This window comes from Lynx canadensis, chromosome C2 (assembly GCF_007474595.2).
Source record: "Lynx canadensis isolate LIC74 chromosome C2, mLynCan4.pri.v2, whole genome shotgun sequence".
Lineage (NCBI taxonomy): Eukaryota > Metazoa > Chordata > Mammalia > Carnivora > Felidae > Lynx > Lynx canadensis.
This window is the reverse complement of record NC_044311.2, coordinates 9,851,207-9,866,772: the sequence shown is the minus strand read 5'-3', so window position 1 is coordinate 9,866,772 and position 15,566 is coordinate 9,851,207. Positions and strand designations below refer to the sequence as shown.

General features: G+C 57.0%; 1 protein-coding gene and 1 long non-coding RNA gene across 4 annotated transcripts in view; one reads left to right on the top strand and one right to left on the bottom strand.

Moving 5' to 3' along the window:
* VIPR1 (vasoactive intestinal peptide receptor 1) overlaps nucleotides 1-12,732 on the bottom strand; it is a 32,486-nt gene extending 19,754 nt beyond the window's left edge. For 2 of the 3 annotated variants that reach the window (XM_030330216.1, XM_030330217.1), the window contains exons 1-2: nucleotides 12,655-12,732; nucleotides 1,377-1,485 (exon numbers count right to left, since the gene is read on the bottom strand). In XM_030330216.1, coding sequence (XP_030186076.1) covers nucleotides 1,377-1,485; nucleotides 12,655-12,732 — 187 coding nt within the window. The other variant, XM_030330218.1, reaches the window with a different exon arrangement.
* A 1,413-nt stretch (nucleotides 12,733-14,145) lies between these two features.
* Nucleotides 14,146-14,972, top strand: LOC115524238. Its single transcript, XR_003971987.1, has 2 exons — nucleotides 14,146-14,209; nucleotides 14,529-14,972. It is a non-coding gene; the product is annotated as an uncharacterized LOC115524238 (long non-coding RNA).
* Nucleotides 14,973-15,566: the final 594 nt, after the last annotated feature.

Genomic DNA, 15,566 nt, shown 5'->3' with positions numbered 1-15,566 from the left:
GCAGCGGACAGGCACCCTGTGCCAGCAATTACCTCACCTGGATCACGAGGGTGGCTTACCCTTGGGGCCTAGGAGGCAGTGCAATGGGGCCTAGATCCGGGGTCAGGGCCTCTCTGGGCTACGTGCACCCCCAGATCCTACTGTTGGGGTTTGCTGAGGACGGTCCGCGGTGTCTCCTGCCTCTCCCACCTGGAGGGTGGGGAGGGGTGCATAGGCAGTGGATGGTCAGGCCACCCCTCACCCAGGTCTCAGTCTTAAGGCCTCAGGAGACAGGAGTCTGTCCTTCCTCAAGAGCTGGGGAGGCAAAGTCCACCCATGAGGCTACACGCACTCACTCACGGTGTAGGAAGCAGAGATTCTGGGCACCAGGGCCAAGAAGGAGGGATCCAGGAAGGGTTGCATAACTGTCAGTCTCAGAGAGGTGACAGGAGACGGGGGAGCCTGGGAGATATAAAGATGTTCCCTGCTCCTGAGCAAGGCTGTTACATAACTGCAAGTTTGGCCTCAGGGGGGTGACCTGGCAGGGAGGCCCGGAGCAGGCACATCCACCCAGCGGCTCCAGCCCTTCTCTGCCCTCAGTGAGCCTCGAGCCATACCCACCCCCAGTCCCCAGGGGAAGTCTGCCTAGGCGCCTCCCACCTGCGCAGCCTCTCGGCTTCTCCACATCCTGCCCACCCTTCAGAATCTGGCCCGAGGGCACCTTGCAAAGGAAGGCCTCTGGAATCCTTCCCATTCCTTCCCCAGGCTGTTGTGCCAAGTGTGGGGCGCCCGGGCTAGGGAGGTGTCATCTGATGTGATGGCCTTGCTGGCTCTGGGCAGCTGGGCAGCGTCGGCCTGAGGGTGCCTCTGGCACCGCCCTTCACGCCCTCGCACTACCAGGCTGGAGCTCTCCCACACCCCCTGAGCGGGGGGAGCCGGGCCCGCATGTGCTCAGCCTCTGAGTCTGACTGAGACTTGTCTCATCAGCGGCACAATGAGCGGGTGGTTCATCTGGCCTGCTGAAGGTGGGTTGGGATGGGGAGGGACGCGTGTGTGCCTGGGGGCCTGTGTGTGTGCGGTGGCACCTCTGGGTGCAGAGCTTGGGGTTGGGAGGAAGAAGCTGGGCCTCAGAACCCCCCACGTAGTGTGTTCTCCTGGGCTAACAGCAGGACGCTTCCAGACCAGGGGCAGATGATGGCACCGGAGAGGCCTGTTAGGACTTCTCGCTTCCTGGCCCCCCAGCTTCTCCCGGCGTCCTCTCCTCACCCCCAGCAGCTCCGTGGTGCCATTCCCGTCTGATGCGTGTGGGAGGCATGTACCCTGGATCTGGGCTCACGGGGTGAGGACAAGCAGGGCTCCCTGGAGGTCCGCGGCCCTCTCTTCCTGCTGGGCCTCACCTGCCGTGTCATTCTCCAGCTGGGCCTCCTCCAGGCACTGCTTGTGCTGTACCTCGATCAGCTGCAGATAGTAACATTCCTCCTGCTGCAGGATGGTTGCCCGGGTGCCCTGGGGAACAGAGACAGGGGGAGGGGGGACCCGTCAGCCTCATCCACGGCCTACCTCTCATCCACAGACTCCAGGGGCATGAGACCCAACAAGGCCTGTCACTTGACCGACCCAGCTTCCAGATGGAACCCCAATCCCAACCCCAGACTAAAACCCAACCCTGACCTGGACTGGACCCAGAACTCTTGACCACAGTCCCCAAAGCTGGGTCTGCCTTGAGGGCCCTGTCATGGCTTCCTGATGGCTCCAATAGTGCTGCAGCTGTAACAACTTAGTCTTTTTGTGGGTGGCACCCCTCTGGCACCTCTCTGTAGAGCTCAGAGCCGGCCCTCTGGACTCTGCTCCCCTCCAGCCTGGGTGGGGAGTCCTCAGTGCTTGCCTCAGATTCTGCGGATGACTGGGGCTCAGCTAGCGCTACCTGGTTAGGAGGAGTTGGTCCCTGGAGCCAGGCCTGGGAGGAATCCAGGAGTCTGGCTGCATCTTCCAGCCTCTGTCCTCGTTCCAGGAGCCTGTGCTAGGTCTCCTGGGTCACCAGGCTGGGAAGGGGACACTGGCCCTCTTTACCCACACATCACCTGCCTTCTTCTTAGCTTCTAAACAATTTAAGCTATATCAGATCTAATGAAGGAAGGGAGGTTTCAGGAAATAAGGGAGGACCCTCTAGGTTGTCTTGCCATCCCACCAAACCTCCTCTGTCCCTACTCCTGCCTCTGGGAGGTGGGGAGAAGTGATGGGAAAGCCCATGCCTCTCCCCTCCCCTTTCCTGCACCCTACGAGGGGATCAGGGATGGAACCAGACCTGTGTGAAGGCATGGGGGGTGGGCAGGCATTGGCATTGGGGCCAACAGGTGAGCAGGGGTGATGGCTGCCCAGGAACAGATAGAAAAGAAACAAAACGGGTCTTGGGAACCACTGGGTGGGCAAGGGCAGGTGAAGGCCTCCATGGAGGAACCACTGAGCTGGTAGAAGCTTCCGCTGGTCTCTTTGGCTTTAGGGAAGTGGCTGCAACCCCACATTGGTTTCCTCACCTTTGCCCAGGGAAGAGAATGCCATAGTCCCCAACAGTCTTGTTCAGCAAGGCAGCTCCAGAATCAGAGACTCTCAGTGTCTCTTCCAACTTGTTCCTTCTGGCCTGGGACAAGGTCCTTACCTCCCTCAGTTTCCTTGTAGGCCAAACGGGCCTCTACCAACTCCCCTGCTGACTCAAAGCCTTGTTGCAGTGGGGCTATGGGGGAAAGCATTTCTTTCCTTAAGTGTATCCCCATCTGGCCTGGTACCAAGGGTGTGACTTTGACCATTGTTCTAAGTAAGGTGATCCCCCGGAGGGATAAGCATTCCAGGTGCCAGGGAGCTCTCCATTGCTATAGAGGAAGGGGGTCCAAGCTGAAGCTGGACAACTCAGTGCCCAAGAAGCTGTGCAGCTGAGTCCCTTCCACTTAATACTCTCTCATCCCTTGTGGAGGCCTTGGTGGAGCCTCACTGTCACAGAGGTCCTCACCGTCCAACCTTCCCATATGCAGCTAAGCACCACTGCTGGCCTAGCCCAAGGGAGGATGTCCTTGTCCAGGATGCCTTCAGACTCCCTAGCACCTAGACCTCACTCACCCATGTGCCATGGCCTGGAAGGTCCACTGGGTTCGATCTTGGACCTTTAACTTTATCATCTAATTGGGGTAAAGGCATTAGCTGGTTAAGTCTTTAAAACTTGGCATATGGAGGGGCGCCTGGGTGGCGCAGTCGGTTAAGCGTCCGACTTCAGCCAGGTCACGATCTTGCGGTCCGTGAGTTCGAGCCCCGCGTCGGGCTCTGGGCTGATGGCTCAGAGCCTGGAGCCTGTTTCCGATTCTGTGTCTCCCTCTCTCTCTGCCCCTCCCCCGTTCATGCTCTGTCTCTCTCTGTCCCAAAAATAAATAAACGTTGAAAAAAAAATGTAAAAAAAAAAGAAAAAAACTTGGCATATGGAGAGTAACAAAGATCTATTATGTAGCAGGATATATGTTTGTTGTTGTTGTTGTTGTTGTTGTTGTTGTTGTTGTTGTTGTTTTGTATAACTGTTTAAAAGAAAATATATGAGACTTGAAGGAAAGGTGCGGTGGTCCCTCTTTGGGGGTCCCATGCTTCCCTTCCTGTTCAAAAGCATTACTGAGACTGAAACACTCAAGATGCTCTATCTCAAGAGATCTGTGGCTGGCTCGTGCTGTTCAGGCATGGGAAGAGGGGTGGCCAAAGGACCCCAGAGGTGGCCTCTGGAAGAAGAACCTGGGGATGGGCTTGTGTCCCACTGCTGGGCTGTCTTGCTTGCCTGGAGCATGCTTTTCCCCAAAGTGCCTTCCCAGCTCCAGCAACAGGGTTTGCTCTGCCTTCTGCCCCTTCTCCCCTCCGCTCCCCCCACAACATGAACGCAGGATGGATGGTAGTAAACATTTCTTGTTGCTGCCTTTCTACCATCCTTTACCCTCCTCTGGTGCCACGTCCTCATCTCTATCGGGGAAACCACCTCCTTCCCCACCCCTAGTTCTCGGGGTTCTGATGAACCCTCTTCTAAGAAATCAACATGTGATCAGACTTGAGCCCGTCAGAGCTTTCCCGGCCTTAGTGCCTGGCACATGGCCCCAGTCAGGCGGTTCAGAGCCAGCAGGCTCATTCCTGGGGCTTTGGATTTTGTCTTTCCCACTAGACTGGAAACCTCAAAGGGTGCAGGGGCTGGAACTATTGTCACCATCTTGTTTCTTCTTGTGTTGTTGTGGAACACAATGATGAAAGCCACACGGGTAAAGCCTGAATGAAGAGATAGAGAAAAACTGGATCCTCTTGACATCATCTAAGTCCCTGGATGCAGCCATGTCTGAAAGTAGCCCTGCTTCCAACAACATGAGTCAATGTCTTTCTTTATTTCTAGAATCAGTTGAGTTTTCTATCCCTGTAACCAAGAGAGTCCAGACTAGTGCTCTGAGGACAGGACAATGGATGCCGTCATTTACTGGGTCCTCTTAAGCCAGAGCTGTGGCCATGCTGTTTACCAAGAGATAATTCTTCTTCAAAATTACTGAGGGCATCATAGGGTTCCTAGTAGCTTCTGACGTTGGAAAGCTATCGGGTCAGCTTCTCTAGCCAAGTCTGCCTGCACCGCCCATCAGCACAGCCATAAAGCCTTTCCTGAGAGGCAGTTTGCAGAGCAGGGGCAGGAGGCCCTGGGATAACCTAGGAGCCTGGGGTATCTCTGAATAAAGTGAGCATGGTCTGGAAGATGAGCTCTGTCTTTACCACAGCTTAGTTGAATGCTAGAGCCCATCTGAAGAAGGGTAGGGGAAAGAGAGACCCAAAGAGGGATCTGAGGTCACCTAGCAAAGGCACATTCCTAGATAGGACCTATATCTCTGACCACTAGTCTGGACTGCATCAATTCCTCTCCATGACCTTGCTTTGGGCCATCTGGTCTACCATTGCCCTTTGGGGGACAGGGCCAGGGCAGCTCCCTGTAGTCCTTATCATTGAAGAATTCAGGCAGACTTTGAACTTCCTCTTCCACTTATTTCCCTATGCTAAACATCCTCATTATCCCTCTGGACTGCAGACACGCGAAGTTGGAAAATTCCCAGCCAGATACAGCCAAGCCTACTGATTCTAGTATGAAGGTATGAAAATGTCTAATCCATGCAAGGTTGCAAAAGCCTGGGGTGACTGCAGCAAGGGGTCCTGAGGCATCAAGAGACAAGCTGTGGGATACAGGCAGGGGCCAGGCCTCCAGTACCTGCCTGGGCCAGTGTACTAGTTTTCAGCACCACCACCTGCACCTCAGGGTCCCCAAAGCCTAGCAGTCAAAGCCCACACTTCAAAACTGGCATTCAAGTCCCTCCTTATTTCGACTACTGCCTACATTTCCCAACTTGTCTCCTGAGGCCCCACGTGGAGAGGAGAAAACAGGGCTTTCTCTCAAGCCCTCACCGATTCCTGTGCTGGGCTGAGCTCCAAGTGGGCTTAAAGTCACCTGACCCTGTGGGTGGGTTGAGGTGAGAGTTTCAGGCCCGACCGAGTCCCCAGCACCTTCTCTATCACAGGAGTTCCTGAGCCCAGAAGAGGAGGCCCAGGCAAGGGTGAGGCAGTCTGTAGCCTCCCTTCAATCCAGGTCCTCTTATGTCCCCTGCCATGGTACTGGCTGCAGGTGGGAGGTGACGGACTGGAAGTTGGCAGGAGAATCCTGAGTCTCTGGTTGGGGGCAGGGATTAACCAAGTCTTGTTAATTCCGCCGGCTTACTTGGGTCCCTTCCCCTCTATCTCCACCGTGAGGGCTTTCTCCCGCATGTGGGGCTCACTGAGATCTGGGGTAGGGTGTAGATGCTGGGAGTTGTGGCTGTTAGACGCTAGGGGCTCTGAAAGACAGGGTGGAGGGCTGACTCAGGTTTTGTGGGTGCCATACCCATCCCTCAAGGGAAGCTTGAGCCCACAGCTATTGTCTGGAATCAGAACTCCCGGCCTCATCTGGGGCCGGAGAACTGTGGTGGGAGAAGCCAAGGGAGACAGAAGCAGCATGGTGGGGAAACAGGAGTCCCTCTGAGGGGCAGCTGGTTTCTGAGAGGGGTGAAAAATGCAGCAGGCTAGATTAGGTAAGACCGGAGAAAGCACTTCCTGCCTGGGAATTACCAAGCCCTAGGAGTCACCGTGAATGGTTTGTGTTTCTGAGACTTGTCAAGGAGGGCCCTTCCCCACCCCCCTCCCCCCTCCCCCCCCCCCCCCCCCGCCAAGTTGTAGGGGACTGGGGAACGGAGAATAAAGGGCTGTGGCGGTCTCATTTACTGTTCTCCCCTCACCATCCCATGATTTATTTAAGCCTCCTCCCCCTATTGAAATAATGGGGCAACAAAGAGTCACAGGAGGAAACTGAGGACCTAGAGAGAAAGCAGTGTGGTCAAAGGCACACAGGACCCCAACCCAGCTTCCCAGGCTGTGCCCTTCATTCTGGCTTTTGTGTTTGAATTGGTAAGGAGATGGAGAGGGTGTATGGGGGCAAAGGGGAGAGGAAGGAGAAGGAGGAGGGGGAGGAGGGGGAGGGGGAGGAGGAAGGGGGGAGGAGGAGGAGGGGGAGGAGGAGGAGGAGGAGATAAGGGCAGAAGGGAGGAAGTGGGGGCACAGGAAGGTAAGGTAAGTCATGCGATCCAGAAGTCACAGAAAAGAGGAGAAACCCGCTCCCAGCTTCGCAGAGGGCACTCCAAGAAGTTGAAATCAGGCCTTGTCCTATTGGGAAGGGGCTCGAGGGAGACCCCTGGGGTGATGGGGAGTGTGGAATAGCTTGATCTGAGCGGTGTCCACACGGGTGAACACATGGGTGACAATTGCCTGAGCCGTCACTTCAGATATGTATGTGACAATTCCCCGGGATGTCACTCCAGATTTGTACATTTTATGAATTGAAAAATGTCTCCTGCGTCCCGGGGCAGCCCGGGGCATGCTACAGCTGCTTGGGAAGAAGCAACGTCTCTTGGTGAGACGGCAGAGCCCAGTTAAGTCCACAGGTTCCAGAATCAGACTGCCAGCCACTCCCTGGCTGGGAGACCTTGGGTGAGTCTTCCCACCTCGTCTGAAAATGGGGACAAATGGCAGCGCTGTCCACTCCCAGGGCTGTGTCCGGGGTCACACATAAACGGCACTAGGGGACTGCCAACCAAGGTTAGCAGTTGTTGTCAAAGGCCCCGCCAGCCCTACATGCCAGGCCAGCCTTGTGAGGGGACCCCGGCCTCGCCACGGCCTTGACGAGCGCCACAGAACCCCAGGCAGTCTGAAGGTCCCACGGATAGACAGACAGCAGCTGTACCCACCAGAAGGGAGGTCTCGAGTCGGGTGTTCCCCCCCCCCCCCCCCGCCCACTGCAGTCTGACTTCTTCCTCCTCCCTGTATTTAAAAAGCTTTTTTAAATCATTTATTTACTTAAAAAAAATTTCAATGTTTATTTATTTTTGAGAGAGACAGAGTGTGAGTAGGGGAGGGGCAGAGAGAGAAGAGAGGGGGACACAGACTCCGAAGAGGATCCAGGCTCCGAGCTGTCAACACAGAGCCCGGCATGGGGCTCAAACTCACAAGCTGTGAGATCATGACCTGAGCTGAAGTTGGACACTGAACCACCCGGGCACCCCCATTAAAAAAATTTTTTTTTTAATTTTAGAGAAAGAGAGAGAGAGTGTTTGAGCAGGGGAGAAGGGCAGAGGGAGAGAGAGTATCTTAAGCAGGCTCCCCGCTCAATCCCATGACTCTGGGATCACAACCTGAGCTGAAATCAAGAGTTGGACACTCAACTGACTGAGCCACCCAGGCACCCCTCCCTCCATGTATTTTTATATCTTTTTTACTGATAGTCTGAAGCCTCCCCTCTAAATATCCAAATTTTGCCACCCGTACCTCCTCCTGGGAAAGGCTGAACTCTGGGTGGTAGTGCGGGGTGCAGGGGTAAAGACAGAGAGGGAGACACAGGGATGCAGGTTTGGGCTTGGGGCAAGAAAGAACTTTCCATATTGCAGGGTGGCCCCAGGACAAGGGCTCTCATTATCAGAATACAAGCAAAGATGTTCGGCCTGTGGTTAAGCCTGGCCTCATCTAAGGGCCCTTCTTGTGAGGTGTACTTAGGGGCACAAAGCCTCTCAGAGTTTCTTTGCAGAGGACCACCGTGGCAATAGCCAGCGAGGCAGGAACAGCAGGGACTCAGGTTCAAATCCTCTGCCTCTTGGAAGTCATCCTGGGCACTCTTGGAGAAAGAGGACTCAGTTTACACCCGTGGTGTCCGGGGTGGGGGTGGAGGGCGATATTGGTGTTGGGGCCCCATGCAGAGGGCTGAGCCACGAGGCCGCGAGACTTCCAGAGTCAGTTGGTGACCTCTTCCCCTCTTCTGATGACAGATTGTGCAGAAAGCTTGTTTTTCAGATAGCGGGGGCGGGAGGGACTTCCTGAGAGATATGGACCCTCACATCATGAGCCACAAGGAAAGGAGTGCAGATAAAGACTGGGCCATGTCCCAGTGAAGGGCTGGATGTCCACCCACCCCCCAGCTCGCTGTCCAGGCTCGTCACAACCCAGGCAGGAATGCTCCTCGCTATCAGACCCAACCCCCCGATGATACTGGGGTGCTTGACTAAATGCTGTTTGGAGATATTTGAACACAAGATATTCAGGAATGCCTGTTCATTTTGTTAGGCGTGGTGGCGGTATTATAGTTACATGGGAAAAATGTCCTTTGGTTTTAGAGATGCATCTTAAGACAATTTGCAGCACAAGGTCATCATGTCTATAATTTACTTTAAAATACTTGAGCCGCGAAAGGGAAATGTTGCAAATACGAACTGTTACGGGTTATTAGTTGTCACACCTAGGGGTTGGGGGGACGAGCACGGGCAGTTCCCATCCTGCCATTTTGCTGACATCACTCCAAGGAATGGGTATTTCCATGCTCATGATATTATTCTCCTTTTTAAAATCTATTTGAAAATCTTTACGATAAGGTTTGGCTAAAAAGTCTCGTCATGTGGTGGAGACATTAAGCTGTGTCTCTACTACTTCTGAAACACATCTAAGGTGTGCGTGAGACTCGGCACATTGTATACATTTGCGGTGGGAAGTCACACTGGGGAGGGCAGAGCGTGGGAGGTTGAGTAGCAAAAGCAGGGAGAAAGGGACAGGGCTTCGTCTAGTCCCCTGCCCATTCCTGCATCCACCGCCAGAGGGGCCGCAGTGAGGGATCCCTGCGAGTGGCAGGCTCGCACAGGCTGAGGCTGCCCCCTGTGCGAGGAGGCCCAGTGCCTGCCACCCAGCCTTCCCTGAGACAACTCATCACCTATTTGGGCCTGGAGCCATAACCCCACATTGCCTGGCTTACCTCATGAGGACACCCCCGTCCCCAGAGCTCCTGAGCTGGGGCATCAAGAGAAGAAATGGCCTATCTCAGTTCACATGGCACTTTGTCCTTCAAGCATCCTGGAAGTCCTGACTAGAGGACCAGTCCCCTTCCACAGAGTCCTGAGGCTCAGAGGGAAAATTACGCCCCAGTCGCAGGGTGCAACTGGCCTCCAACCCAGCCCTCTCGCCCCATTTCTCCTACGCCGGGGCCAACGTTCCTACCCTCCCTTTTGTGATGAGCAGACTGAGGCCCTTCCACAGAGACCAGCTTGTTCTCAAGGTCAACTGACCATTGCCACAGAGTAGGGCGAGGACCAGGTCTCATGTGCTCCAGAAATGTCAGGGAAGGCTGAGACTCAGAGCACCAGGACGGGAGGCTGGAAACTTCGAGGAGGAGGTCACTCTTCCAGCACAGTCCTCCAGGAGCCCTGGGCGGGCCTGAGGTTGTCACTTTGCTCAAGGAGGAGGCCCTGACCCCACTGTAGCCGTGTTCCCAGAAGCCCACAGGGTGGTCAGCTGGGGGCCAAGAGAGACGGGCCAGCTGTGGACAGCCTCTGGAGAGGCTGGGAGCCGATGGCCAGGGCGGGATGCCTACGGCAGACTCAGCCCTTCAGGAGCAGGTGGCCAGCAACTGCCTCAGAGAGGGGTTAGAGGAGCCAAACCTTCCCCAAACCCCTGGGCCATCTCAGCCTCAGAGGGGGACCTGGGACCTTCTTCCTCCTTCCGGGGTCAGGCCCATTGGTCCTGCCAACAGAGGCTCCTTTATAGTCTCTGGTGGAAGGTTGGCCCATGTGGCGAAACTCTTTGGGGCATTGTCTTGCCTCCTCCAGGGAGCCTTCCCTGACTGCTTCTCTCAGCTACTCTTGCCTCAGTTCTGGGAGATGTTCCTCACGCCCCGGGGCCTTCCTCCTGGCTTACTGGCTCTGCTCTCCCTGACCAGCCTGAGAATCTTCCCAGGGAGGGACCTGGGTCTGCTCCTCCTCTGACACCCCTCTCCTTGTCCCTGGGCTGGGCATTGCCCTGTCCAGTTCTGCTACCAGCGAGGAGTCCCGTGTCTGCTGTCCAGGGGGTAGGGGCAGTAGAAGGCCTGCCTGACAGGTGGCCTTGGGGCAGACTTCCTCTTCTGAGACACTAGAGGTTTTCTTTCCCTTTTTTTGCTTCCCTGTTCAGAGATTTCCCTTTCCCTGACTGAGGTCAGGGCACCATAAATAGGAGCGATAAGGCCTTGGGTCTTTAAACTGAACTTTGCAGCTGCCATTTTATGACTCTGATAACATCAGCCCCCTCAACCCTGAGTCTGGCTGGAGCGGGACTGCCTGGTGTCCATTCAGTGAGGGAGAAAGTGGTGTCTGGTGGGGAGGAGTGTCAAGTGGAGAAGCATGTGGGGAACCCTTCATCCCAGGTGGCCCTCACCTAGTCCTGGGTGGGTTCCTTGTCCTCCCTCTTCAGACCCAGCCCTGCACTGGGCTGTGGGGGACAGCAAAAATGACAGACCACAGCCCTTGATCCATGGGGTGGTCAGAAGAGCCCAGGGTGGGAGGTGGGTAGGGCTGAAGAGTTGGGTCAGAGTGGGGGGGGGGAGGGCTGAGTGGGCTGGAGCAATCAGGGAAGGCTGTCTGGAAGAGGTGATAGAGTGGGGTATTGAGTGAATAAAATGTGGAAGGACGGGGAACAGTAGGCATTGGAGGAGGCAGGCCTGGACTGCCTCAGGAGGTGGGGGGAGATGTGGCCTAGCACGACAGGAGGCCCTGCTGAAAGTATTCCACCCCTGGGCTGAGAAGCCTCCAAGGATGGGGAGTGAGGTACCAGTGGTGGTCCCAAGAAACCTGGCTCATCCAAGGAGAATTTGAGTGGTCACAGCCCAGTTGGGAGAGCCAGAGGGCTGTTGGCGAGGCCCGGAGGCTCCAGGACACTGAGGGGCTCTAAGTGGTGCCAGGGCTGTGGAGCTGTGGCCTCAGGGCCAGAAGCAGGTGGGGCTTTGAGTGCTCAGGAGGTGGGTCTCATGTCTCTCGATGGGAGGAGGGGAGGCTCCTACCAATTGTTATTGAGTTGTGCTCCCAGGACAGACAATGAGCTTCTCGTCCCCAGGATGTACAAGACATTAGCTAGATGGAAACACAGAGATTCCTGATTTGGTGGAGGTGACGGTAAGGGAGGTAACTATGGGCTAGAAGAGAGTAGGTGATCAATATACTCTACCCACCCAGCAGCCAACCTAGAGCTGGTGCCACACCTGGGACCCACTTGGGTTTTAGGCTCTGACTAAGCAGCAACCCCAGATTCCTCAAGCAGCAACCCCAGATTCCCCCCAGATTCCTGGGGTAGGGAAAGAGAGAAAATCAGCCTCAGTCCTGGTCTGATTAGGGGGGGAACAGGTGTCTTTGGGACTCATTTTGCCCATCTGTAAAATGGGCTTAGGTGGATTCGGTGAGTCTTGAGGTCTTCCCTGCTCTTAGAGGGAGATGATCCATGCGTCTCCTGCCTGAACCAGGATCTGCCCTGCAGGTGAGCCACCCGCAGCCACACACAAGGGCACAGCCACACATCAGAGGCATACACATACCTGTGTGGGGATGAACCAGGAGTGGGAGGAAGAGGATGCCACTGCCTCTTGGCTGTTCACACCTTGCTCAGCTTTCCCCATGCACAAGTCTGGCCCTTCCTGATAAACACCACCCTCAACCCCTCACTGCCCACCACCTTCCACCTCGGGCTCTTACCTTTCAGCTCTGCTCAGTGGGAGGGCACAGGAAGGGCCTGCCAGTCAGCCGCCTTATCCCCAAAGCCCCTTCCCAGCGCTGGGTCTGCTGCTGAGACGTCACTCCTACACGTAACACACAACGCCCCGCAGACACCTCCAGCCGGGCACAGCCCATAACGACGACCCTCACAGCCTCCCTCCCTGCCACCCACGGTCTACCGGGCCTTCCATTCCAATCGACCACACAGTCCCCAACCTTGCACCCACTGACTTCCTCTCCCCACGCACGACGCAGCCACGACACCAAAGGCAAGTTTGGGGAGCACGCTTTCTCCTGGCGCCCCTCCACCGGTGTCTCAGATCACCGCGCCGAGCGGGCTCCCAGCAGCGCTGGGAGGGACTAGGCGCGACCGAGATCCCATCCCTCGGGTCTAGATCCAGTCCGAGGCTGAGCTGGGAGGCGAGACCCAGCGCTCCGTGCCCCCATTCCCCTTACACAGACGTGCGCACAGACGGCCCGGCTCCCGCCGTCCCCCCACTCCACCCGCGGCGGCCGGGACTGAGGGGGGGGGGGCCCGGCGGACACTCACCGCGGGGCCGAGAGCGCAGGCGAGGACGCTGGCCAGCACGCATAGCCAGCGGGCCGGCGGCGGGCTAGTCGGGCGCATGGTCCGCCCCGAACCCGCGACAGGCGGCCCCGCGCCGGGAATAGGCGGGCGGGCGGCGCACCGCGCGGTCGACGGCGGGGAGCCGGGCCGAGTGGCGCTGCCGCGGTGGCCCCAACGCGAAGAGGCGCAGCTCGGGGCTGGAGGCGGGCCCCGGGGGCTCGTCTGACGGGCGGCGGGTCTAGCCAATGGATCGGCAGGGGCGGGGCCGCCGCTCAGGTGTGGGGCGGGGCTGGGGGCTCCCCCGCCAGTGGGGCGTCCCCGCGATCTCGCCGCGGATCACCCACGTCAGTCCTCCTCAGTCGCCGGGGATTCACAAGCCTTCACCCCTTCGGGCCGCATCCTCGGGAGTGTTGAGACCCCAACACGCCACATCCTCCCCTGCTTAGATCACAACGTTTCCAAGCGCCTGGTTGAGATCTCCCACTCCCACACGCCCCCTCAGCCCCACCCCAGGACGCTCTTCACGTCCACCTTCAGAGCCACCTCCTCCAGGAAGTCTCCCTGCCAGCCTCCCCATTTCCCATTTCTGCGCGTCGGAGGACAGGTGCGGGCGGGCCGGACTCTGAGACAGGACAGGTCACTTCTTATCCCCCAGGCTGCGGCCTGCGGGCTGCGGCCTGCGTAGGGCCCTAGGTCGTAAGCGACCCGGAGGTGGGGCGCGTTGATTTGATTCATTTTCAATCGCCCCAACTCATCCCTCGCCGGGACAGGCAGAGCGAGGGGAAACAAGAGCGCGAGTGAGGCCCGACGCTGGGATCCTCGGTGCCACCTCTGAGCCCAGGCGACCTGGCAGGACGCGCTTAGCACCGGCTGGGCTTCCGGGCCCTTCACGACCAGGGAGTGAGGGGGCTGTGCTTTAGGGAGGATGGCACGTCCGCGCCCTCACGCGCCCCTGCCCGGGCACCTCCCGAGGGAGGCTGGGCCGAAGTTCCAGCGCCCCCATGCGGGGAGGGAAGATCTGTCCCCGGTGCTCGCGACCAGGCTGCGCAGCCTACCTAAAACGGAGCTGAAGACCTCCTCCCCTTCCTCCCCCCGCCCCACCTTCCTTGTTTCACAGCCCGGGAAACTGAAGTGCAGAGAAAGGCCTGGATTCGGGCCGCCTGTTTCTGGTGCCTCGCTTCCAAGACCGGGCGAGTCGGTCGGCCTCTGGGTGACAACGGATCAGCCTGCGTCCACTGCGCGTCCTCAGGCTCAGTTTTACTCGTCCCTAGAATGAGGCTCAGGTACACTGGCGCCGCGCCCCGGGAGGTCTTCTTGTAGACCAAGAGCGGGTGGCCTCCTTGTCCTCTTTCCGAGGGCTGGAGACGTTGTGATCGAGGCTGAAGGCGGCGGCGGCAGAGATAAGGTGGACGGCGGGTATTGATAAGGGGATGCCTGTTCAGTGAAGAGGCAGAGAGGGTTGGTGCGTCCCTGGGCGCCCAGCCTGAGGCGAGGCTGTTTGAAGGAGGCCCAACTCCAGGCGCTGGTTGACTAGCAGGTGCGTCAGAGTTCCCTGCAGACCCAACGAGGCTTCCCTTCTTACAGCGTGGGAAACTCGGCCCCTGGCTTTCTGGGGTGGGGGATGAAGTTATGGGGAGTCAGGCAAAAGCCTGGAAGGAATGAGCTCCCAGGCCCTCCTCGACTTAGGCTTATTTGGGGTGCTAGCATTTGCTTCCCTCCTTCTCTCCCTCTCTCTCTCTCCCTTGCTGTGTGCCAGGCTCTGTGCTGCACACAGAGGTAGATAAGACAGCAGCACCTCCTGATGGAGAGGGACCTGGAGAGCTATTGTACTCCCCACAATTTCTCCCTCCTTCCAGATGAGCCTGGACAGCAGCCCTTCCCCAGATACCGGCACTGTGGAGATGCCTCTGACCTGGCTATTCTGGGGTTTGGACCCAGCCTTTCGATGGATGATGTGTTTGAAGAATCTCCAGGCTTCTCCTCTGCCATCTCCATTTCTGGGGGCCAGGTTTGGCTCAGGAGCCAGGAGTCCTTGACTCCCCTTGTGACCCTGACAGCACCCTTTCTCAAGTCTCAGTTCTCCAGCGGGACAGTGGAATTGGGTCCCAGTTCTGGGGAGTGCTCTGCTGGCACAGTGTCCTAGGAGTGCCTGATGTGAACGACAAATCCATGGGCTTTGGCTCTCATAAACCTTTGCCCATTCAACACACACACACACACACACACACACACACACACACACACCACCTAGCAAACTGCAGGATACTGAAGTCCCACCATTAAAGCTTGTCTCTCGGTCTTTTCAAGTTCTGCTCTCTCTGAGGACAGGAATCTTGGCTACTTGAGAATGCACTGAGAGGAAGGTGGTGAGGACTGGGGAATAGGAGGGAGCCAGACCCCACTTCGCCACCTGACACTCAGGCCCGTCAGGTGGCTGGTGGGAGGAGAGGAGACAGGGAATCAAGGCTCCCAGCTGGGAATGTGCTTTCTTTCCCCCGGCTCTGGAGGGTGGTCCACAAGAACCTTTCTCTTTAGCGGCCTGGGCAGGCTTGAGGCATTAAGGGTAATTGGCAGGGCCTCCTCCCTGCTCCTCAGGCTCCCAGGAAGGAAGCAGGTGACTAAGGGAGAATCGTTTCCCTGCAGATTCTTTGCAATGAAAATTACTCCTTTGTTCTTTCAAAATTGTTCCCCCGGGGGACCCACCCTTCCTTACTTGTCAGAAGGCACAAAACAAATTCAGAAGTGGAAGAAGGAGCAGAAAACAGAAAAAAGCAAAGACAAACAAAAACTTTAAAAATTCAGCCAAGGTTAGGTGTGACCGTGTTTTTACTAACTGTTCCTGTTTGTTCAGTTCTGTGTTCTGAGGCACAGGGGCCATCACCTGAGAGTCCTAA